Here is a 22,697-nt window from a genome sequence, read left to right on the forward strand (position 1 = left end):
TGAAATATATTACCTACTTACTGTATCTCTATCTCATAAGTTATTATTTTGATATTTATGTTGTACGACAATCTGTAACGAACATCCATAAACGAGGGCAAAACCACAAACCATAAAAACTTTATCAGCATATAGATATTACAAAATAATGTACACAATAGTTGCGCCAACGAAGGCCAGAAATTACTAGAAAATAGTAATTCAACTTGTCGAATGCCCTCATCTGTTCACAACCAGATAATTGTCGGAACAGTTCACTACTTCAAACATCACAGGAAGATGCACTGAAAGCAGTAATTTTGATTCCCGACCACTGACTACAAGGAATCCACGGAGTCTTCCCGGGAAGGAGGCGTATAATGACGGCTGCGTACTTGAATTTTTCGAAATTCATGAACAAATCTGGCAAACACCTCAGGAGTAACCGTGCAGTGTACAATCAAATATTCTGAGTCGGAAGGATCAGCTTCGACGCGGTAAATATCTGCTTCTCTATATAACCAGCTAAGAACAGCCGAAAAGATTACAATTTCGTAAAGCCGTATTATTTGAGCCCATGACACTGTGCATGCCGATCATATTGCTGTGTATGCCGTTAAAATTATACCATGCACTCAGAGCCAACGAAACAACGATTTACCTCAGTTCTTTCCCATTTTGTGGAATCCGGAAAACTTTCTCAGACAGGTCAGCATTTTTCATGACTGCTTCTTCGACTCTCTGCCTCAGTTCAAAGATCCCAATATTTTGTGTAGCAGACACAAAAATAGCATTGGGATCTGCATCAACTTTGTCAGATGACCACGATTCTCTAAAACAAAAAAAACCAAACGATAAGAGCCAAGTGAATAACAACCCCATTTAGCGATAACATCTATACATGTACAAAAATACAGTCAGGTTAGGCCAGTAAAACGTAAACCCAATGCGATCGCATTCCCGATTATAAAGCTAAAAATCAGACGGCCGCAAATTATAAAAGAGGTTTCACTTTACTTCGGTATTTTGTCGCATTTATTGCAAACTTCAATAGCATTTTCTAGAAGTTTTTCTGGTAAGTTGAGATCCTTAAGTTGGTTAAGGACAGTCGCTTTCTGAGATTTAGCATCCGGATGACTGATATCTCTCACATGCACCACAACATCCGCCAGGGCCACTTCCTCTAATACCGCCCCAAAAGACGCTATCAGCAAAGTGGGAATATCGGAAATGAACCCGATGGTGTCCGCGTAAAGAACTTTCACGTTATTGGGTAACACTCCGCCATGCGTGGTGACATCTAAAGTGGCGAACAGTTTATCTTCCGGTATTAAACGATTGTCCTGCGTTAGAGCTTTTATCAGGGAGGTTTTGCCGCCATTCGTGTATCCCACTACTGCAATGGTAGGGGTTTGGCTTCGCATCCGGTTTTCCCTAATTCGTCGACGATTTTCTTTAACCTTTTCCAAAGCCCCCCGCAATTTGCCTTCCTGATTCTATACACGTACAGGGACACTTCACACGTCACGGTCATCTTTCGTAGCAATACTCAATAAAAGTACATTTTCCCTGTGCGGAGTGCGCCATCATCGATTATTTTAATATTAAGATAACGACGTACCCGTATGATTTTATTCTGCGCTTCCCTCCAGCTTTCTCCACTGCTTCCGCCTCCACTAGAACCACGCACAGGCAAACCGGCTGTCACACTGGGATCACTCCAACCCATAAGACAATGGCGCACGTACGGCAGCTCGGCCAGGGCCACCTGCAGTTTGGCCTCGCGGGTTTTGGCATGCGTCCGGAATATCTCCAGCACAATGCGATAACGGTCATAAATGGGTAGTTGAAAAGCTTCCCTCATCGCTCGCAGCTGCTTGGCTTTAAGAATATTAATTCCGAAAAAAATTCCCGAAACCGCGGGGGAATTTCGCACCGCTTGCTCCAGCTTCTCGAAGTTACCACTGCCAAAGACGTAGGAGCTGTCGTATGAGCCCACGTTCAAGGTAATCGTGTCTTCGACCGTCCATCCCAGGGTAGAAAGCAGTGTTTTGTTCTCGTCCATCTGCAGTTCCAGCGTGGTTAGCTCATTTCGACGATTTTTATCTCGACTGAATTTTGTTAGCCTAGGCTGCACCAAAAACAGGCGCTGCTGGGTTCCGGGAATCCGCATGAATTCCCGCGCGTGCGCATAATCCTGATCCAATTCCAGAGGCAGTGCATCGTCATTATTCGGTTTCGCCTGGGATTTCGGGGCCGATGGGAGAGCACGCGCAGATCGTTGGGAAAAATGGGAAGAATATCGTACACCATGCGACGCAAAAACAGCGGGGCCAACCGGTCTTAATGTTTTACAAATAAAACCAGAAACGATAGCGGCTGCGCCAAATTGGTGTGCGCTGCTTCGAAATTTCAGCAGCATCGTGTTGTTGTCTGGAATAAACTTACGAATAAATAATCAAATTCAACCCCGTATGATCAGGTCAGGCATGGGAATGGCACTAGGCCACTAGCCAATACCTACTTTCATCACCTTGAAATCCTCTCTTTAAACCTTGAAATTAACTGGCGGTCCGGTCCGATGGGATACGGGATGCCAGAAGAAAAGCACAAGACAAACCAGCGGTAAGGGAGTTACATTTTCATAAAATGAGTTCGTTTCATAAAATTTATTTCTTCGACAATTTACTGAGCAAATTAACTATAAGGTTATTTACAAGTTAGTAGAAAAAGTACTTATTAGTCAGTATCCAAATGAAAATGAGTAAACATTTGTAATGTGTAGTAAACACTAAACCGCAAACAACATCCAAAACTGCTGTTCTCGCGCATTGTTGCGAAAATCGGGATGAAAGCTCAAACTACGTAGCTCGTGGATGCGGTGGTCGCCAACACCGCAGCAAAATGTAAATACATCTTTTTCCCAAGTAGATAACTGTAATTTCCCAAGAAATTGCGTTTGAGTTGGATAATAATTTGTAATTTTGTACTGTCATGAAACCTGGTGTAGTTCTTAACCTTTTTAGACCAAAATAGAAGAATTGGGACATGCATGGAAGCTTTCTGACAGTCAGTCCTTACCAAAGCTCTCGCGTCAAGATCTGGGAATCTCGCCTAATAAATGCCAAACCCGAAACCATAATGTGGAGTTCTCGTGATGATGCAGTCGATGCTTCTGAAACTGTTTGCAGCTTACTTCAATCGTACGTAAACTTTACCAAGCAAACTTTCTCATGGACTGTTTTCGTTTTAATTGCGCGAACAAAACTTTTGATAGGGGTGAGGATATGACGAAGCTGAAGACAAATCATTTATCGACTGAATTGCTGAAGCTTCCGCGATTTGGAGCGAAATTGAATTCCGCTCCGAAGGATTCCAAAAGACTGCAACAACGACTGGATAAAATATATAGATGCAAGGAGAAAGCATTCCGGCATCCACGATATCGTGAAGTTTCATTTGAGAAGAGGTACGGTCTCGCGTCGCCTTATCAACGTTTCTCATTTTCAGTATCACGGTTCTCCAATTTCAAATTGTTGTTTTCTGGAGCGGCTGTCGTATCTTATTTTTAGTGATGAAACGCGGTACGCGGATGCTGGCAAAGTTGGCGTGTTAAATACAGCTGATATGACAGTACGCGTGGAAAAATTCCGTGGTTCGTTTAGTCAGTTTTTCGGTGTTAATCGTTTCGACGCAATTTCTGGATCCCAGTACACATTGCTCACCCCATTAGAGGCCTTTTTTCTCGCCGATATGGTAATGCAAATCATTTAATAGCTTGCTTTGTGTTTTTCAGTCTTCGTGTTCTGATGACAGTTTGTTGCACAGGGCATTTTGGAAATCTGCGTTTCCGATTCGTCAGGCGAAACAACAAACCAGCCGACAACACTCAGCATTGAAGATCTACGTGCCATGTTCGAGAAGCATGTTTCATGTTTTGCGGAACGGTACGGAATATTTTCAGAGATACATCGCACCACTCAGCTTTGTCTTCGTCCGTACGGCGATCTGAAATGGAGCAAGGATTGTAACAAACGAACTGCTAAACAAAAATCATGGAGTCAGGGATGTGTGTTGGATGTTGAGTGTAAAACTCAACCGGAAGTATCTCAGTGTCTGTTACCATCGCCCTACATAGAGGAGTCATCTGCCTGCGGTAGCGCATCGACTGAGTGGTGTCACGGCAGTCACGCTGCATCTTCTAAACCGGAACTATCTCTCGAACCTGCCGCTTCGCTCGAGATCCCTCCTTTATTCGAACAACATAATTGGAGGAATATAAATTATGCCACTGCTGTGGAAGATGCGCGGCTTCCAGCAGGATCCATTCCGTCATCTTTCGATCTGGCGTTCACTGCGTTTGGGAAGAGCGAGCATGCCGGTTCCATGCATTCAGTGTTCGATGTTGCTGTAACAGACTATCATAAAACGATACCTTTAGCCGACCTGTTCGCCGCTGTGCGCGGAAGAAGTAATCCTGATCTGCCTCTTTACGTTGCGCGCAGCGACTGCAGCAGTTCAAGTGGTTTTGCTGTTTTAAAGGCTGATATTCCCAGTGTAGTTTATGAAGACAGAAAAGTCTCGCAGTAACTGTGTTATTATTATGTGTGGTCAGTGTGGATAATGGATTTATAGAAATTTTCATGCCCATCACGCTTCAAGAATAAAATCAGAATTTTTGCTAGAATGTTACTTGGCTGAGTAAATTTTGCTCAGAATGACCGAAAGAGAACAGATTTAGAGTGTTTAATTAACTGATCTTGAACTTGTCCATACAATAACCAGCATGCTAACATGGATATTCTCTAGAAGGTCATACTAGAAGGATACTGTAGGGTTGTGCCCAGTTCTCTGTGACCTTAATCAAACCGAATTTACGATTTGCACGTGTTCGTCTTTTTGAAAACTTTCGTCCAGCCACATCAGTTCTCAGTTTTCGAATCAATGGCGACCAAACGGGAAAAAATCCCGCTGACCCCACTACAAATCGATCAGCAGCTAATAGAACGAGTTAAACGGTTGGAACCTGACAAGGACATCATAGCTAGAGAATTTCATGACCGTCCACCGCTTCCACGAGGTTAACTATATGCAATAACAATGTCTCGTGAACAATTGTAAGCATGCACTGCTTTTCACACTCTTTAGAAAGGGCTATTACAAGAAAACCCATGTCTGACCATGATTATGTGGACGACATCGACCCACCTGGTACTAACTGCATACTAAAATTTTAATCAACGTGATATTTACTAAACTCTCCGGGAAGGTAAGTATCTAAGCGATTGTTTTGCGTATTAACTAACTGCATTATCTGTCAACAAGTGTATGTACTTCATTTATGGAGAATGTAGATAGGTACATACGTAACTATTGCCTATTCTACTGCAAAAAGTAAGTATTGATTTCTCAAGAATATTAAAATATAACCATTGGAAAAGATTTTCATTTTTGCCAATTCGTTTAGAAAGGTTGCTTGCATTGTTACGCGAGCAGTTAAAGGCGCCCTACGAACGTCTTGAACTTCCTCTAACTACCGCTCAAGAAATTGGGTTTTATGCCACAACAAATTTGGTATGGCCTTCTTAAGCTTCTTCAAAAACATATATGATACTTTGCCATTAATTTTTACCGTCCGTACGCCATATTTAATTATAGTACGTCAAGTTTAATTAGCCGATCCAAGTTATCGTATTTATAGCCTGTCGTACACCATAAATACTGTTAACTGCATGTCTGCAGGTCAACACTGACGGGCGAGACGAACAATTAAATTTTCCTCGGAATGGCACGGAAATCACCATTATTCCAGATTTGTATGCCAAAGACAAAACAAGGACTTCTTCAAAAAAACCATAAAGAAATCATGTTACTACGCAGTCCCCATTAAAAGCTTCGGATTCGTAATATGTAGTAATACTGTAGTAGAAGCGGATATCCAGTGAAATTGGAAATTTCGTGCTTATCGTACGCAGTTGCACTGCATTTGTATACCGAAAAACTGGTCCGCGCCAAGACTATTGTACAGGTTGCGAAAGCCTGCGATTTCTTCTATTCGCAAAATATGTTTTATCACAGATTCTTGTGAGCGCATTATCGACAAATAAAATGAGACTTTTGGCTGCAGTAGTAGTGACTGAATTCTACAGAAGCTTTACTGGACTTCGAGACTTTTCACATGGACTTGACATATCATGTGAACGCACTTTTCGGTGCGGGTGTCCCCGCTGACGAGTCAGAAAAAAATAGAGATTTTCATAACAACTCGTGGCCTTACTGATACGGATAATAATGCCGCACAATCCGGCTGTCTCGATAAATAATTTGTTTGCGTGGTGGAGAATACGGCGGTGGAATTGCTTGCGCCGGTTGGTGTAGCGAATCCCCTGCTCCGGCCAACAACCTACAACCAATATCGTTGATAAACTGATCATGACAAGTGCATACCGCATGAACTGTCATCCAACTCCCAAAACGTACCAAAGAAAGCAGCGAGCTACTGCAAAATGGCCATTCTTCCAGCGATAAGCGCTATCTTTTCAGCAGTCTGAGGAAAAAGTGGGTAAAGATAAGAAGTCATCTGACGGTGAATACGGCTGCCATATGCATACCATATTTAAACAGCAGATGGAGGCGGATGAAGGTATCAGTTGCATTCTCCACAGTGCAAATAGCAAGTTCCCAGTCTGTAATACTAATCCATAATGAAGGTGATCATTCTCATCGCCCTGTTGGGCTTTGCTGCCGCGGCTGTGAACCGCCACATCAACGAAGAGCTCAACGAAGACTGGGAAGCTTACAAGACCAAGCACAGTAAGACATCCATGCGCATTTTATCTTCTGTACGACTCAGTGTCGGCTACAGACATTCGAAATCGGCATCCTTAGCAAACGCCGATTTTAGTTTGATAATTCCTGCAGCAGCGGCTGAAGTCATAATCTTTTACGCTATAAAGTGACCTTTGTCCTGCAGACAAGAACTACGAAAATGATGCCGAAGAGCTTCTCCGTCGTTCGATTTGGGAAAAGAATCTGAAGAAGATCGAGCATCATAACATCCGCTTCAGCCTCGGAGAGGTCACTTACACTTTGGGCATGAACAAATACGGTGACCTGGTAAGCTTCGCTCGAGACATATGTGGTCGATATGCATCAAGCATGTACTGTACCATGTGTTGACCAATATTCGGTGAATTGTTTCAGACTTCCAGCGAATTCGTTCAGATGATGAACGGTCTCAAAATGAGCGAGAAGAAGGGCAACCGTGTCACCTTCCTGCCTCCCCTGAACGCCCAGGTCCCCGCTGCCGTCGACTGGCGCACCAAGGGCTATGTCACCGGTGTGAAGGATCAGGGTCAGTGCGGTTCCTGCTGGGCTTTCTCTGCCACCGGTTCCTTGGAAGGACAATGGTGAGTGTAATGTGCGCTTAGTGCATATGTTTTCAAGGAGAGATATAATAATTTTACGCTTTTTTCGTAAAGGTTCCACAAGACCGGCAAACTGATTTCCCTCAGTGAACAGAACCTCGTTGACTGCTCTGGAGATGAAGGTATACAAGTGACCTCGACTGTACTTTTACGTACAATGCTTAACCGGATGGATGTCGCTTGCAGGTAATGAAGGTTGCGATGGTGGTCTGATGGATCAGGCTTTCACCTACATCCAGAAGAAGGGTATTGAATCCGAGAAGGACTACCCCTACACCGCTGAAGATGGTGACTGCAAGTACAAGCCATCCAAGAAGGTCGCCTCAGACACCGGCTTTGTTGACATTGACAGTGGCAATGAAACCGCCTTGACCGCCGCCATCGCCACCGTTGGACCCATCTCCGTGGCCATTGATGCCTCGGCTGACTCCTTCCAGCTCTACCAGAGCGGAGTGTACAACGAGCCTGACTGCTCCAGCACTGAACTGGATCACGGTGTCTTGGCTGTCGGTTACGACACTGATGCCACTGGCGGAGACTACTACATTGTCAAGAACTCTTGGGGCACTGACTGGGGCATGAAGTAAGTTAAATTGTGGCGGAAGTTTGTTTCTGAGAGGTACTGAACATAACATATACTAACGGTATCCTACTCTGCAGGGGATACATCTGGATGTCCCGCAACAAGAACAACCAGTGCGGTATTGCCACCGCTTCCAGCTACCCCACCGTTTAAGTCAGCCAATATCATGGTTGCAAATGATCACCTTGCACTGCGATAAAAGATATCTGTGATGAACTTCGTTCAATAATGTTGATGTTCGACGAGAAATTGACGTTTAGACTTTCGTGAACGCTTCAGACATATTGCTTCATTAAGTACTTTAATGTGGCTCAGGCCAAATCCATCATGATCTTGCGCTTTTTGATTCGCTTTATAATGTGAACGAAAAGTGACGACAATAAAGTTTGTCGGAAAGCAGACCGAAAGCTGAACCGTTCTAGTTAAATCAAAATGTTGTAGAAATAATCACCAGTATTAGGTTGATCAAAATATCCAAATGTTGGTTGTGCTTATATTAATGCGCAAGGAAGCAATAGTTCCAAATGTACAGAGTACATACCTGGTATAGTATAGATATGCACTGGTGTGTTTAACAGCGAATTACATTATTATACTGTATACGTCATGCACTACTTCGCGATCGTTTACTATTGAAGATCTAGAGTTTAATTAATTTTAATCCTTGCCGTTATTATCACTGTCAGAAGGCTTAATAGTGCCCTGAGATTGTTTGTTCTGGAATGCATTCTTATCGGAAAAGCCTTACCTGGCCAAAAACGAAGATAACCCTCAGCTAGTTACTCGTCCGTAATTATCAGGAGCGCTGCAATTTGATAATCTGCGTCTCCGGTTATGGTTTTACAGAAATGTACGATTTACAGGCTTGCACAGGGGCTTACTGTATATAAAATTACTATATGCTATAAAATTAAAATTACTATAACACGATGTATACAATAATTATGCACTTGCAGCTCCAGATATTCATGAGATGAAAGCTGAAAAGGTCTGACTGAAGATTTCATTCTGTTTTGACCATCGCTTCTTGCAGGTGGTAGAACTGCTTAATTCGGAAAGTAAACTCATATTGCAACTAACAATTCATAATTGCTTTACGTAAAAATCCATCCACGTTTATACGCGAATGCCACGATACATTAAATTTCTGCGGCACGTTGTCTTATAATATTAAGTATTATTAGGAGTTCAAATATTTACGTATTTCAGTTTTAACTTTTAAGTGTTGATTGTGCAAGCTGCGCATGCCGCAGTGTTGTAAGTACAGCTAGTGTGGGCTATTTCTACTCACACCGTTGAGCAACTCGTGCTCGTACGCGTTCTTTTGTGCTTATTATTTATTTGCTGACCTTTCAGTCGATTTCCCATTTTTACTTAATTGTTTTGTGAGTCGCACCGAAACCATTACTGGCGGCTAAACAACTCCTAAATTGAATAACGTGGTCATCAAAACAAAAACAATTTTCGGTTTTTTTGTCGACATTTCTGGTTTCTAAGAACTAATTAAAGCGCATAATGCATAGTAGTTTAATGGTATATAACTGTTAACTGGTTTTAAATTTAACGTAATTGAGCAATTAACATTTCCGTCTGCCTTCGTGCGTTTCCTATAAACGCAGCTATAAAAATTTTCATAATGTTGGCGCTTCTGTAGGTCAAATGCGTAGTTCATCTATTCCTAAAGTTAAGCATATTTGCACCTCGAACACCGACAAGAAAAAGGTTTGACATAACGCAAACCCGCTGCCAGTGTCCTTTGTTCATTTCTTTATCAGAACAAACAGCTGATAACCTAATGAAAGCGCGGTTATCTAACGGGGCAATGCTACTGGTTGGCGTTGAGGAGCATGTGAGTAGCGTTATAAAGTGCACCTATGAGCATCACATTTCTCTAATCGCAGTGTTCTTGTTTGCTTCTTTGGTAGGGTATATAAGCTAGCCAATTCTATAGTTACAGCCTCCCATAAATCATTTTTCTTTTCCAAACTTCAATCGAGGCTCAATCGGATCACAATGAAATCTCTGCTCTTGGTTTTGTTGGGCGTAGCGATCGCTGCTGCCGCAGTTGCTGATGTCGATGATTTCGACTCACTCAACGAGGATCTCGATGCCGACTGGTCCGATTGGAAGACTCAACATGGTACATGACAGTACCTGACCGGTTAATTTTTGATGATTATAAGCGAATTACGACGATGTCATTGTGTAGGCAAAGAGTACAAGAACACCCGGGAAGAGGTGAAACGCCGAGCCATCTGGGAATCAAATCTGCGGACCATTCAACACCACAATCTGCAAGCCAGTCTTGGTAAACACACCTTCACGCTGGGCATGAACAAGTTCGGCGACATGGTAAGTACGGCTTCTTTAATTAATAGGAAGGATTCCGTTTATTTGATTTATTTGTTGTAAGGGTAACATGCACTTGATCACGCTCTTTGCACTCTTGTAGCTGAACAGCGAATTCGTCGAGATGGTGAACGGATACACCGCGGAAAATAAGCAGAAAGGCCGTTTCACCTTTTTGGAGCCCATGAACGCCGCCATCCCTGATTCCGTCGATTGGCGCACTCAGGGCTATGTCACCGAAGTCAAAGACCAGGGACAATGCGGTTCCTGCTGGGCGTTCTCTTCCACCGGTTCCCTGGAAGGTCAGACATTCCGCAAGACCGGCAAACTGCCGTCGCTGAGCGAACAGAATCTGGTGGACTGCTCGCAAAAGCAAGGCAACGAAGGATGCAACGGTGGTCTTATGGTGAGATTTCGCAAACTGACTGTGTTTAATGTTTAAGAACCCACGCACAGGCAAGTGGTGACCTTTAATATCATGTAGGATCAAGCCTTCCAGTACATTAAGGACAACGACGGCATTGACTCGGAGGCATCTTACCCATATGTCGCCAAAGATCAGACGTGCATGTACGACCCCAAGAACAAAGCCGCGGTTGACAGCGGCTTCGTTGACATTCAATCTGGAAACGAGACGGCTCTGCAAGTTGCGGTGGCCACCGTCGGCCCGGTCAGCATTGCCATTGATGCATCCAGCATCCTCTTCCAGCTGTACAGCGGAGGCGTCTACGTGGATCCATTCTGCAAGAATGGTTTGAGTGATCTGTGAGTGTTGGTTACACAACGTAGAAATTCTGCCTATAACTGTACAACTTAAATTCTGATAATTCGTTTTTTGCTGCCATTAGGGACCACGGAGTGTTGGCTGTGGGTTATGGCACTGATTCTGGAAAAGCCTTCTGGATCGTCAAGAACAGCTGGGGAGCGACATGGGGAGAAAAGTAAGTAGCAAAATAAATGTTAGACACACGCGCGTATGACACAAACTAGTTTGTTTTTACATAGCAAACAAAGTTGATAATCAAATCTTTTTCTACAGGGGATATATCAGAATGGCACGAAACAGGAATAACCAATGTGGTGTCGCCACGGCTGCCAGTTATCCAGTTGTTTAAGCAAATTCTGTGAATTTGAATCGCTCTGTTTATTGCTTTATTTTAAAGCTGTATTAAAAACTATGTCCCGGTTTTTGACTTCTTGTTCTTGATAGTTCAGTAAGAAGTGTTATCTGTTTTGCAATCCATCCACCTGTTGATCGTACACTTGTTCACGATTAACACGAAGGGGTATTGTACCGTACTCAATAAAATAAAAGCAGGAATCAACCGCTTCCGCTGGATCCGGTGACGCAAATCAAAACAATACTTAAATGTTGTTACTGTTACAAGTTCCAACTATTTTAAGTGGAGACACTCACTTTACTAGACACTGATAACAGTGCACAGCGGCCGATAGACATTTCTTGAATCGTTCACAAAGATTACAAAAACGCCAATATTAATGACGTAAGTTAAAACAGCAGCATTCAAAATCAAACGACTTTCTACATATTGGTACTGAGAACAACTAACAGTAATTGATCAGACTGTTTATCCATCACTTCTAGCGGTGGTAAAGTCGTACTGCCTCCACATGTTTTCGAACTTATTAACGTTCTTCAACTGCTCATTAAAATCTTGTGGGATATTTTTCAACCACAATCGAGGCTCCACATCTATCATACCTCCAAGCACTTCCTTTCCAAAGTATACAGGGAATTTCTGTTCATTCTCAATCACATGTGCATATCCGCCTTGCATTCCGAAATCTACTGCGAAGTATGGCAAACCTTTCGGAACCTACAATTTAAAGAAAAACTCAGCAACTCATTACAAGTTCTATCCACCCACTCTAAAAGATCTCCTAAAAGACTCCTCCTAAATCCCCCAAGAAATCGGAACTAACGCAAATTTTACGTTACGACATTTCTTCGTGTACACTTACCGATGACCGGATGCCTTTCCGGCTAAGATCGACCAGCTTCTTATTCTGTGTCCATTCTCCTTCCGCTTCGAGAATAGCCTTTCTGAAATACATTGGAGCCAAGCTGCCGTTGTCCTTATCCAGCGGAATGCATTCGATCTGCATATGCGGATGCGACTTGAGGCGCGTAGCAGTTTCCATGAATACGCAATCCATTTCGTGCTCTGCGAACATACGGCAGACAGCTGAGCGGAACTTCTGCATCTCTTCCCAAACATCTTCATCCACCTGTGTCGCGCAGGAAACATGCTGGATTGGGCAAATGAGACAATGACCTTCTGTTAACGGTGTGTACGGCGGTAACATCAATAACGCTTTGTGACCAATGCTAATCACGAGGTGTTTGGCTACTTTCGGCCCTTCCAGGCAATACAGACAAGATGACAACGCGGAACCCAACTGCCGGTGTTCCATAATGGCTCTTTCACGATCTCGGGTGGACATCTGATCCAGAGTTTCCTTTCCTAAAGCTTTCTTCATCAAGGCATCGTCCACTCCGTAATCATCGTCGGTCTTCTCTTTCGAAGTTCCTGCCAGTCTGGCAAACATGGCATTCTGGTCGTCGGCACTCTGCATTCGTTCCATGGAGACCAGATCTTGCAAGGAATACTTCTCATCGTCAGCAAAATACCGTTCTCGCTCGCCTTTGGCGTTGTGGCTGACTGTTTTCGGTTTTTTGCCCTTCAGTGGGAATTCCGGTCCGCTCTGGACGGGATAGCTGAATCCTTTGGCATGCGTTCGCGAAAGCATCACTGTTTCCGGTCTTCTCGCTTCACCAAGCGTCGCTTGTGATGATTGCGCCGCGGCGATCTTAGCCTTTAATTGCGCAACTGTTTCGGAATCCCCCATCATTTCAGCTCTGAGTATTTGTGCGTTCAGTTTGTTCAGATCGGCCTGGCTGATATTTGTGCCAACATCAGTGTTATTTTCCACAGCATGCGCTACATTCTTCTGAACTTCCGCTGCAAATGAACCACTCGGCATGGTAGGCACTGTATTACTCTGGTCCACCGATTCACTTTTCAGTTTACTTTTTGATGAATAAGACGAAGAATGGCTTGGCCTATCTCTGTTTTTCCACTCCGCTGACGGCTCTTCACCGGGTTTAATAAATTTAAATTTGGCAGCGGGAGCAGTGTCGAACGAAGGACGTTCCGGACGCTTCGACCGCGGTGAACGTGTAGAGTCTTCATCTGTCCGGTTTTCCTCTTCAGTCTTCCTGCTGTCACGGTCTGTGTGACGATGCCTCGGTCGTCCATCCCTGCATTCGTGTCTCTCCGAACGGTAGTCCCGCGGTCTTCTGTGTTCGCTGCGCTCGTTTTTGTCAGCTTCGTCGATAAGGGACACCAACCGATCAAGCGAACCCCATCGTTCAGCTGCGAGAATCTCCACTGATTCTCCGCTTTCCCGAGCCTGTTCCTTTAAGCGTTCATAAGAACGCTTCAACCAAGAAGCTCCGCCATCTCCCACAGGTTTCCGTACGACTGGTTCCGCAAGCTTCTCGCTCTTCTCATCCTTTTCCCGCAAGTACGGGTTCAGTTCACGAGAACGGTAAATCTTGGCTGTCTCCTCCTGCTGCGCGGCTTTGGCAGCTGCTTTCGCATCTCTCGATTGTTGTTTAAGTTCACTAGCAGATACAGATGGGAAAAGAAATGCAGATTCGGAGTTTCCCATCCATTCATCGCGTCCCGTTTTGCGGTCCGTGTTCAGCTGTTCCGAAGTGGAAGGCTGCGGAACATCGACGTCTGGTGTTTTCTCTCTGCTTTCTCGTCGATGCTTCCTTTCCTTCTTGGGCTTCTTTGATTTCTTTTCCTTCTCATGCTTATGCTTTCGCTTACGGGAAGACCGTTCGGAGTCAGAACTACTAGACGATCCAGTATCCTCCTTTTCTGTCCATTTAAATCCGTCCATAATAAATTAATATGAATTATACGATTGATCGATAACGGATAACATACTGAAACGATACTGAAAGGTTGAGACAGATTGAAGTCATCATCCTTGGACTATAAGCGGTAATAAGCCTAGAAAAAAAGCTCGGTAGAAAGATCTTTGTAGAAAACCCCGGTTCGTAACATATGTATCATTCGTAACATTAGTTTATTACGATACACGCAAGTACATAGTAAATGCTAACGTAAATGCTAACTACTAGTACAGTAAATGCTAACGTCATATTTCGACTTTAGTTATTACTCGTGTAAATTACGTACGTATTATTTTGCATTCTTCGTTTTCATTTTTAATACCGTAAAAAGTACTACATAAAGATATAGTTACAATTCCATCAATCCTCAGTCGCAATCCACATTCCAAATTTCGGTCTTAACAGCTCAAAAACATTTAAAGCAAGTACGTAAACGATAATTAATAAACATACACAGAAACATAAGGCTTTTGGAAAGCAAATCGGCATCCAGTTTGTTCCACGATTCAAAAGTTGATTTCCGGTCCGCTTTCTAGGACCAACGGAAAAATCCACCTCCGGATTGGCGAGAATATCCGTTATTGGTTTGCGATGCGTGAATTGAATCTACGTATCGTTTCAGTTAAGTTTAGAGTAAAAGATCTAGTAAATGTTTTACTAGGCTTATGCTATAATAATATTATAAGTCGTATACTTTTGCAGTTTTACACTAAAAGTGGTTTTTCGGTAGCATGCGCAGCCGGTAGCGAAGCACATACAACTCTGTACAAGTAAGGGCTCAACACTTGATAGTCTATTTTTCAATTATTACAGTTGCAATTAAATTTTGTAATGTTTTCGAAATGATAACTTCACAAGGCTGAAACTGAGATGCTTCTCGGCAGCATAAAACGGCATTTATATGACATAGGTTTCATTACCTGTATAACATTTGTATTGATTCTCATGGTTTCTTTGCACCATTTCTGCCACTCTTATGGGTCCGGCTCCTCTGATATTGTTATGCTGCATATAAAGGTGCACATGTCCAGTAGTAAGGCTTTTGGGTGTCGCTGTGGTTGCAGTTTCACTGAAAAAATCAATTATGGAATCACAATAATTTTATTGTTATTATGTTTTGGTTGGCAACAACAGCCAAACAACAGGTTATGGAATACAGATAGAAGTATGGTAGATTGTGTAAGTACAGTACATTTTTCGGCAGTTGCACTTGTTGAATTCTTTGCTACTTTGGTTTTGACTTTTCGTCCGAGCTGCATCGGCATCGAATTCCGTTGCATTATTATAAACCGCTTGGAGTACAAAATCTAGTGCATCGGGATACGCCGGGTCATGGTACTTCGGCAGATCACGAGAATCCAGCCGGTGATGTTCGGCAAATGGATAATCATGCTTCTTGATGGTGAAATCCGTTTCCGCGACTAAAGGCATTTTACAGTTTCCGATTTGATGTGTATACAATTTCTGATAAGTATGGTATATCTGGATCGAATTTTAATTTTTAGGTCAATATGGTATCGGTACTCTATATTAAATAGATACTACAATGCGCAAAGTTTTATAAAAATGCAGTGCGAAGTTTCTGTTTATCACAGGATTATGCATCATGTTTTTCGTACCGGCATGTCCACCTTAAAAAGTAAGAAAAATATCACAAGGGATCATTTTTCAACCGTTTTGTTACTATGGTTGTACAGAATTTACAATTTTTTTCTGCCTAAAGGTCACTCCTGTTAATATTTTGAAAATGCAGTATAAAGGTCATCGAATTGCACCATGCATATGGTTGCCAACTTGCCGTTAGTAATCTTTTGTAGATTAGCATCCAGCACACAACAAACTGATTGCATTGTAATCAAAATCACAGTAATAACATCACACTAGCTGTCGGCTGCCGAAAGCCTGACAAATAACTATGAAAAGCTGTTCATAGAACAGTCACAATTAGCTTTGTCAAATAATGTAGTTTTCCCGACTATCTGAGAACTGGCAGATGCAAAATTCACAAAATAATTTTAACATGAAAAATACGGATACGTCGTAGTGGTAGCAATTCCGCATTGGTTGTTTTTGTTCCTTGACATCAAAATATAGCCCCTAAACGGAAGGAGAAATATTTTTACATAATATATTTTATGATATTGATGTTGAAACATTTCATCTGACAACATTAAAGAAAGCAATTGAACTCACTTCAGGCCCCAGTCTGGACCAAAGGAATTCTTCACGATCCAATAGTCACCTGCCGTCGGATCGGTGCCGTAGCCGACAATCAGCACGGCATGATCAAGATTCGTGCTGGAGCAGTTCGGTTCATTGTACACTCCACCGGCATACGTCATGAATGACGGCTGCGAAGAATCCATAGCCGATGCAATCGGACCAATGCTGGCCACAGCTACTTTCAGTTGCTTTTCCGTGGCGTCGATGAAGTCGTAACCGCTAAGAGTGGCCGCTCTCTTTTTGGGATCATAGGCGCATTTGCCGGGCTGTGCCGAATCAGGATAGTCCGAGAGCGTTTCAACACCATTGATTTTTAGGTACTGGTAGGTTTCATCCAGAGTGCACGTTCCGTTAACATAGGTGGAACATTTGGTGGGATCTGCGAAATTCCAGTAAGGTTGACATTAAAGACATTAACGAATTTCTTTCGAATAGCAAACTCGTTACCTTTTTCACAACAGTCTTTGAGATTCTGTTCACTCAGTGCGTTCAACTGCCCGGTTTTGCGGAACCATTGACCTTCGAGGGCGCCGTTAATGGCGAAGTACTGGGAACTGATGCAGCCTTGTTCGCTTCGTACCACGGTCACGTAGCCTTCCGTTCGCCAGTCGACAGCGTCCGGGACGCTCACTTCGTCCAGTAATGTTGGCTTGCAAGCGGCATCGGAATGCTGTTTGTGATGATGGCGGCGATGTTTGTGGCGGAGACCGGTACGCGGCGAGGCAGTGAATGTCCGACTTAGTCGAGAGAACTCATCGAGTGTCTGAGTTACAACGAGATTAACGTCTATTTTATTTTTCTTCAAATTAAAAATAAATTCCCCAGGTTTACAATATCTTACCAGATCGGTGAACTGGTTGACCCCCATAGTGTAGGTGGTTTTTCCCAAGCTGTACTGAATGTTATGATGTGTAATTTGTTTGACATTGTTTTCCCACGTTATACGTCGATGGTGTTCCTCTTCGCCGGCGTATGTTTTTCCTGCAGATAAACCCGGCGTATTAACTTGAAGCCAAGCGCACATCTATGCATTATGAGTCAAATGATATTATATTCTGGTTATAACATTTAGGCACATAAGTTTGGCTTATTTCCTCGAGTGCGGCTGAATAACCATTGGCTGTAACGTTGAAATCAGTGTCTTACCATGTTGAATTTTCCACGCTTTCCAATCGCTATCTAAATCACTGTCCACGGGATGACGGGCATACGCGTGCACCGCCACAAGTAACAATGTAAGAGCAACTCTCGAGTTCATGTTAACAATTGAGATTTTTTGCGTTTAGTACGCTGCTGGTCTGCAAATAAATTAACGAAACCGTTGGGTGAGAACGCACAATCTGCCTGTATGGACCAGAAGTGGAAAACTGAACAACCGGCAGCGGAGACAGCCCACCTTCGGATCGTTATTATAAGCGCTGATATACTGTAAACTTCTTAATGTCTTATCGCATGTAGTGCTGTTGTACTTTCACCAGAAGCATGGGATTAGGTCTTTTTACAGTTATCAGACTGTTTTCATTGCGCCATGTTCATTTCCTAAGCACCTGATCGTGCATACATGTAGCGTAATTTATGTTTGTCACTAATAAGTGATAACCTTTTAGTGTGTCAGGTGACTTAACTGAGGGTACCCGTAGACGGTACAGGTAATAATTGATAACTAAATCAAAACTAAAAGCACCGAAACGGAAAAAAATAATCAAAATTAGATACAAAACGTGCAACTACTTATGAAGTAACATGCAACTTCTTATTCTACTTATTCTAAGAAACTAAGACTTATGCTCTGACACCTGCTTACGTACACGAGTACTGTTTTCACAAACGATCCCATATCTTTATCTGTAGAACATCCCGAAACTCTGAAATTTCTCTAAATTTGCGTAACTATACAGCCAATAAGCAATTTATAACTGAAACTCAATAAAAACCACTCCGATTAAAAAATGAAGTAGGAAGTATCAGAAAACAGAGTAGAGAACTTTAAACAGATATCATAAGCGTAAACACTTGTGCCGACAGCTTCCACCACCATACGCGAGAAATCGGCGATTTCAATCCGAATCTTGCTTGATATTTAAATTGTTCAACTTATCGACGGCACCGCCAATTTTCTGCTGGTCACCTAGAGGTGTTTTGCCCGTACCAAAAGTGCCAACGACAGCTACACCACCGCCTAGACGCCGGTAATTCATGGTTGCACAAGGCCGCCAGACCACGGTTTCGGGATCAAAAACCTCTGCAGATCTCAAATAGTAATTTCCATCAAATCCACCCACAGCAAACATTAAACCATTAACGATCGCCAATCCGACACCACTGCGCCGGCTGCTCATGGCAATCACAGGATCCCAAGTACAAGTTTTCGGATCGTAGCGCTCACAAGAAGATAATTCCATATGGTCATCCCTGCAAAAATGTTATGTATCCGAATGTCCGGAGACCGTTGCTAGTAAAGTTATCTCAGAAGCAGACAAAATAGAACAGCACAAAAACAAAAATTGTGGAACGGTAGGGACGCGATCATCATAACTTATATGCATAACACGATAATGTGCCCAGTAGCCAGCCAACATAGTAAAGGTTTAAAATACATTTCTGGTTCTCACCTTCCTCCAACTGCGTACAAATGCCCATTCAAAACCGCACAACCCAAATGTTTCCTTCTGGTCCCCATTGGCGTCACGGTCTGCCATCGATTCGTCCGCGGATCATAACGCTCTACCGTATTGAGGGGGTTGCTTCCTAAAAATAATCTATGCATTAAGAGATCCGAGGATTTTAAACAAACAGAAATCTCACCGTCAGATCCACCGCACGCATAGAGATAACCATTAAGAACCGCCACAGCTACTCCCAAACGCTTTGTGCTCATAGAGGCCACTTTCGCCCACCGGTCAGCTTGAGGATCATATTTTTCAACAAGATTCAAACAAGACACACCATCCTAAAAAGCCCATATCAATAAAGAATCGAGGAAAGTAAAATAAAGAGTTCAAGAGCCGACCTGTCCTCCAACAGCATAAAGGTGACCATCCATTACGGCAACACCGACACTAGTTCTGCAGGAGCTGGTAGGGGCTACTTTATCACTCCACTGATTTGTTTGTGGGTCGTATCTACAGATAACAACGGACTATTTGCAAATAAACAGATACGAAATCATGTCTACTCTTACCGCTCAACGGAGTTCAGGTAGGCCTGGCCATCATGTCCCCCAACAGCATACAATAAATCATTGAGTACCGCCACCCCGACTCCACAACGTCGTTTGGACATGGGTGCAATCAGTTTCCATTCATTAAGTTGAGGATCATATTTTTCCACGGAATTAATCGCATCTCCACTGCACCATCCACCTGCAAAAACAACAACTCACTTTTTCAGTTAGTGGGCAAGACCAAACCAAACGATTCATTCATGGTAAGCAAAAAAAACAACCATACAATCGAAAACAACACTGCGCTGCCATTCAAATTACGCGAATGAACATAAGCAGCAGCAGGAGCGTTAAAAAAACTTAAAAGTACATTTCAGGAATTAATACCCACCGACAGCGTAGAGCATTTCTCCCCGGACGATTGGTCTGCGAGGTTTGGTATGTGGCCCTTGCATTGCAGAGCGCTCGGTGGGTAGCAAAAGATAGTTTTTTGCTTCATCTATCATCTCTCGACAATTTTCTTCACTCTTAAAAAGAGATTCCGCACTCACGACACTGACCAGGAATTTTGGTGTGACTAGGCACAAACGGATTTTCTCTAAAACCGATGAAACATGTTGCCGGCGCTCTTTTACATCGTGTCGGATCCAAGATATGGCAGCCTAAAGCAGTGTGAAGAATGAGCCAGCATAAATGCTGAGAAATTATAACCAGAAAATAAAATACGGTATTTTTAACTACTGCATATACCTGATACACTTGCTCCTCTTTGCTGATATTCAATTCATCACTGGCTAACAAATCCACTAACTGCGCCACAGGGAGCAAAAGGAATTCCTCACTTAAAACCACTTCCAAAAAATTCAGCTGCGCGAAACGATTGGCAGCTTTAAGAAGATCGCGACAGGAATATGCATCAGCAAAACTTCTGATTCCCAAGCAATTGGATGGATCAAGCTGCTTTTTTAAGAAATCACAACAATTATCCTGGATTTCTTGCATTTGGAGGAGACAGGCCGCAGGAAGCAGAGTTTGCACATTTCTCTCCTCGATTGATATCTTCCCGGCGTATGCGAAATCAATTAGATCTGCAGACACTTTTAAATGACGCGCACGTAAAAAATGTATAAAGATTTAACATACATATTAAGGCAGTGCTTAATCGCTAGACCAAACATTCGTTAGCGCTGATTCTATGCAATACGCTATGCAAAACGTCATCGAACTCTGACCAAGATGACACCCTTCATCAGGTCTCATACCTTCCACAGCGGTTTCATCAATATCCTTTAAAGTTATTTCCGCTTGCTTGCTTTCCGATAAATCGCCAGTAAACATCGCCCGAAAATAAGGGCTGTAACGAACGCGAAAGAAATTGAGCAGTGAAAAGGGTATCCGTGCAAACCATACAGAATTACGGTATGCACTATGCAGCATAATTCTGTCATGTCTCTGTGGTACTCGAACAAGGTACAGCTACACTAAAAACCATCTAATACCAATAAAGATTTACAAAATTAAGTCTTCTCTAATTAATAAATATTATAATGCCCCTGATTTACGTGAAGACAAGAAAACAGCACGCGAGAAACACGTATTACCGATCATAAGATGTGAGTGCTCCACTAACCTGCACGCAGCCAGAACAGCACGATGAGCAAAAATGTGCCTGTCGTTTACCACAATGGTTACGTCACACAATTCGCGGCTTTTCCGCAACTGAAACAACGATTCCAACATATCCCGATGATGCTTTTCGGAGAAATATTCTGCTATAATAGGGGCAGCGGTTCGAGAATCAGCAGACGATACATCGGGAACGGATGTGTTGGGGTTCAGCATTCCAGGAGGAAGCATTCCTCCTCCGGACAGCATGCCAGCCGTTAAATTAAAATTCCCAGACATTCTTATCCGGGTCGATCGATAACGGTGCACAAGATTAAATCCCCGCAGAAATTTGGGGAATTTAAATTTCTTCGAGGAAGGCACGGTGGATTAATAGCCTGAGCAGGTGATTACACAACATGTATGCTCCACTTCATAAACATCATCCGTCTTTCCGAAAGATACCAACAACAACCCATGGTACTAATTATAATATGCTTACTTATGGTTAGTGTACTTCTATGTATAAAAGCAAAATACGGACACGGACTTTTCACTTAAGTACTTTACGAAGTACGAGTATGGACTTCACAGATTTCCATTATATAACAATTACAGTATCCTGTTAAAAAAAGAAATCCTACCAACTGGGATAATACGGTACTACTACTAACAACTGTGCGCCATAGAGATACTTTAACCCTTTAGAAATGGCAGCGTATCTTGCAAGGAACATCTTGCAAGGAGATGCTGTACAGCCTGTACTTACTGCGCACTTGCTGCAAGTGACTTGCACAGTAACAGCAGGCACATCGATTTTAATCTGTTTCCGAGGAAGGAACTACTGCAGTCTCATCCACACAGAAGGTCGAAGCTAGAGGTAGGATATTTTCAAACACAGAAAAAAGGGACAGAAAACGTACATACAGAAAGAGCATTCGTCTACACTCTTTACGGTTATAATGATATACAATATCTATATTTTATATAGATACACTGACATGTTATTGTTAATCGCACAATTACGTATCAATTAACCACCGTATTAGAAAGTAAATAGGAATTAGGAATTATGCAAAAATAATTTTATATTTTAAAATAATAATATCGACGAATATCAAGCGGGAGGGCTCAGTAGCAAAGGATGGTAGCAAGTGGCTTAACCTGGCATTCACAGTGCAGTAGAAAGTTAGAAAGACCGTGCCGTATCGTTAGCTACTGAAATACACAAAAGACGATTACTTACCTGGGAATCGCTGGGCTGGGATTTTGGTGCTCCAAGTTGCAATTTCTAAGGCCTCGTCCCGAATTCGAAGCGAATCTCGTTGCGATACAGCAACTCCACCTCGCGAGGTGGCTTCGCATACCGTATCTGTAGGCGTGGCCACTGCATACAGCCACCTCGTGCGGTTGAGCAAC

The 22,697-nt window shown here is 42.9% G+C and overlaps 8 protein-coding genes across 12 annotated transcripts; 3 read left to right on the forward strand and 5 right to left on the reverse strand.

Moving 5' to 3' along the window:
• Nucleotides 1-104: 104 nt before the first annotated feature.
• LOC129581116 (putative GTP-binding protein 6) lies at nt 105-2,772 on the reverse strand. 2 transcript variants are annotated; one of them, XM_055472011.1, is made up of 5 exons: nt 2,513-2,772; nt 1,601-2,412; nt 997-1,475; nt 641-811; nt 105-504 (listed from the first exon to the last, which is right to left on the reverse strand). In XM_055472011.1, the coding sequence occupies exons 2-5, from the start codon at nt 2,399-2,401 to the stop codon at nt 318-320; spliced, it is 1,638 nt and encodes a 545-aa protein (XP_055327986.1). In that variant the 5' UTR covers nt 2,402-2,412; nt 2,513-2,772; the 3' UTR covers nt 105-317. The 2 variants fall into 2 exon arrangements, with proteins under 2 accessions (XP_055327986.1, XP_055327985.1); XM_055472010.1 differs by having other exon boundaries at nt 2,504-2,772.
• Nucleotides 2,773-2,890: 118 nt separating this feature from the next.
• Nucleotides 2,891-4,650, forward strand: LOC129581141 (uncharacterized). The gene is made up of 4 exons (XM_055472043.1): nt 2,891-3,182; nt 3,257-3,448; nt 3,552-3,735; nt 3,808-4,650. Exons 1-4 carry the CDS (start codon nt 3,028-3,030, stop codon nt 4,567-4,569), a joined length of 1,293 nt encoding a protein of 430 aa, XP_055328018.1. The 5' UTR covers nt 2,891-3,027; the 3' UTR covers nt 4,570-4,650.
• A 104-nt stretch (nt 4,651-4,754) lies between these two features.
• Nucleotides 4,755-6,086, forward strand: LOC129581142 (uncharacterized). The gene is made up of 4 exons (XM_055472044.1): nt 4,755-5,059; nt 5,128-5,190; nt 5,447-5,553; nt 5,722-6,086. The coding sequence occupies exons 1-4, from the start codon at nt 4,924-4,926 to the stop codon at nt 5,836-5,838; spliced, it is 423 nt and encodes a 140-aa protein (XP_055328019.1). The 5' UTR covers nt 4,755-4,923; the 3' UTR covers nt 5,839-6,086.
• A 522-nt stretch (nt 6,087-6,608) lies between these two features.
• LOC129580903 (uncharacterized) lies at nt 6,609-11,666 on the forward strand. The gene is made up of 13 exons (XM_055471658.1): nt 6,609-6,792; nt 6,953-7,095; nt 7,183-7,388; nt 7,461-7,528; nt 7,593-7,989; nt 8,067-8,136; nt 9,023-9,047; nt 9,869-10,129; nt 10,199-10,341; nt 10,442-10,744; nt 10,823-11,103; nt 11,187-11,279; nt 11,378-11,666. The coding sequence occupies exons 1-13, from the start codon at nt 6,684-6,686 to the stop codon at nt 11,451-11,453; spliced, it is 2,175 nt and encodes a 724-aa protein (XP_055327633.1). The 5' UTR covers nt 6,609-6,683; the 3' UTR covers nt 11,454-11,666.
• A 44-nt stretch (nt 11,667-11,710) lies between these two features.
• LOC129581054 (CWF19-like protein 2) lies at nt 11,711-14,548 on the reverse strand. The gene is made up of 2 exons (XM_055471909.1): nt 12,322-14,548; nt 11,711-12,176 (listed from the first exon to the last, which is right to left on the reverse strand). Exons 1-2 carry the CDS (start codon nt 14,269-14,271, stop codon nt 11,928-11,930), a joined length of 2,199 nt encoding a protein of 732 aa, XP_055327884.1. The 5' UTR covers nt 14,272-14,548; the 3' UTR covers nt 11,711-11,927.
• An 89-nt stretch (nt 14,549-14,637) lies between these two features.
• On the reverse strand, nt 14,638-15,938 carry LOC129581057 (uncharacterized). Its single transcript, XM_055471916.1, has 3 exons — nt 15,480-15,938; nt 15,208-15,356; nt 14,638-14,893 (listed from the first exon to the last, which is right to left on the reverse strand). The coding sequence occupies exons 1-3, from the start codon at nt 15,716-15,718 to the stop codon at nt 14,820-14,822; spliced, it is 462 nt and encodes a 153-aa protein (XP_055327891.1). The 5' UTR covers nt 15,719-15,938; the 3' UTR covers nt 14,638-14,819.
• Nucleotides 15,939-16,081: 143 nt separating this feature from the next.
• LOC129581056 (procathepsin L-like) lies at nt 16,082-17,914 on the reverse strand. Its single transcript, XM_055471915.1, has 5 exons — nt 17,657-17,914; nt 17,352-17,491; nt 16,958-17,273; nt 16,481-16,889; nt 16,082-16,384 (listed from the first exon to the last, which is right to left on the reverse strand). The coding sequence occupies exons 1-5, from the start codon at nt 17,766-17,768 to the stop codon at nt 16,303-16,305; spliced, it is 1,059 nt and encodes a 352-aa protein (XP_055327890.1). The 5' UTR covers nt 17,769-17,914; the 3' UTR covers nt 16,082-16,302.
• A 414-nt stretch (nt 17,915-18,328) lies between these two features.
• On the reverse strand, nt 18,329-22,362 carry LOC129581055 (kelch-like protein diablo). 4 transcript variants are annotated; one of them, XM_055471914.1, is made up of 10 exons: nt 22,048-22,362; nt 21,304-21,676; nt 20,936-21,027; nt 20,424-20,761; nt 20,065-20,335; nt 19,692-19,872; nt 19,521-19,632; nt 19,316-19,460; nt 19,123-19,258; nt 18,329-18,922 (listed from the first exon to the last, which is right to left on the reverse strand). In XM_055471914.1, exons 2-10 carry the CDS (start codon nt 21,576-21,578, stop codon nt 18,568-18,570), a joined length of 1,905 nt encoding a protein of 634 aa, XP_055327889.1. In that variant the 5' UTR covers nt 21,579-21,676; nt 22,048-22,362; the 3' UTR covers nt 18,329-18,567. The 4 variants fall into 4 exon arrangements, with proteins under 4 accessions (XP_055327889.1, XP_055327886.1, XP_055327887.1 ...); XM_055471911.1 differs by having other exon boundaries at nt 21,304-21,728; XM_055471912.1 differs by having other exon boundaries at nt 21,304-21,728; nt 22,044-22,362.
• Between the last annotated feature and the right edge of the window lie 335 nt (nt 22,363-22,697).

Source organism: Paramacrobiotus metropolitanus, unplaced genomic scaffold, assembly GCF_019649055.1.
Source record: "Paramacrobiotus metropolitanus isolate TYO unplaced genomic scaffold, Prichtersi_v1.0 Parri_scaffold0000005, whole genome shotgun sequence".
Classification (NCBI taxonomy): Eukaryota; Metazoa; Tardigrada; class Eutardigrada; order Parachela; family Macrobiotidae; genus Paramacrobiotus; species Paramacrobiotus metropolitanus.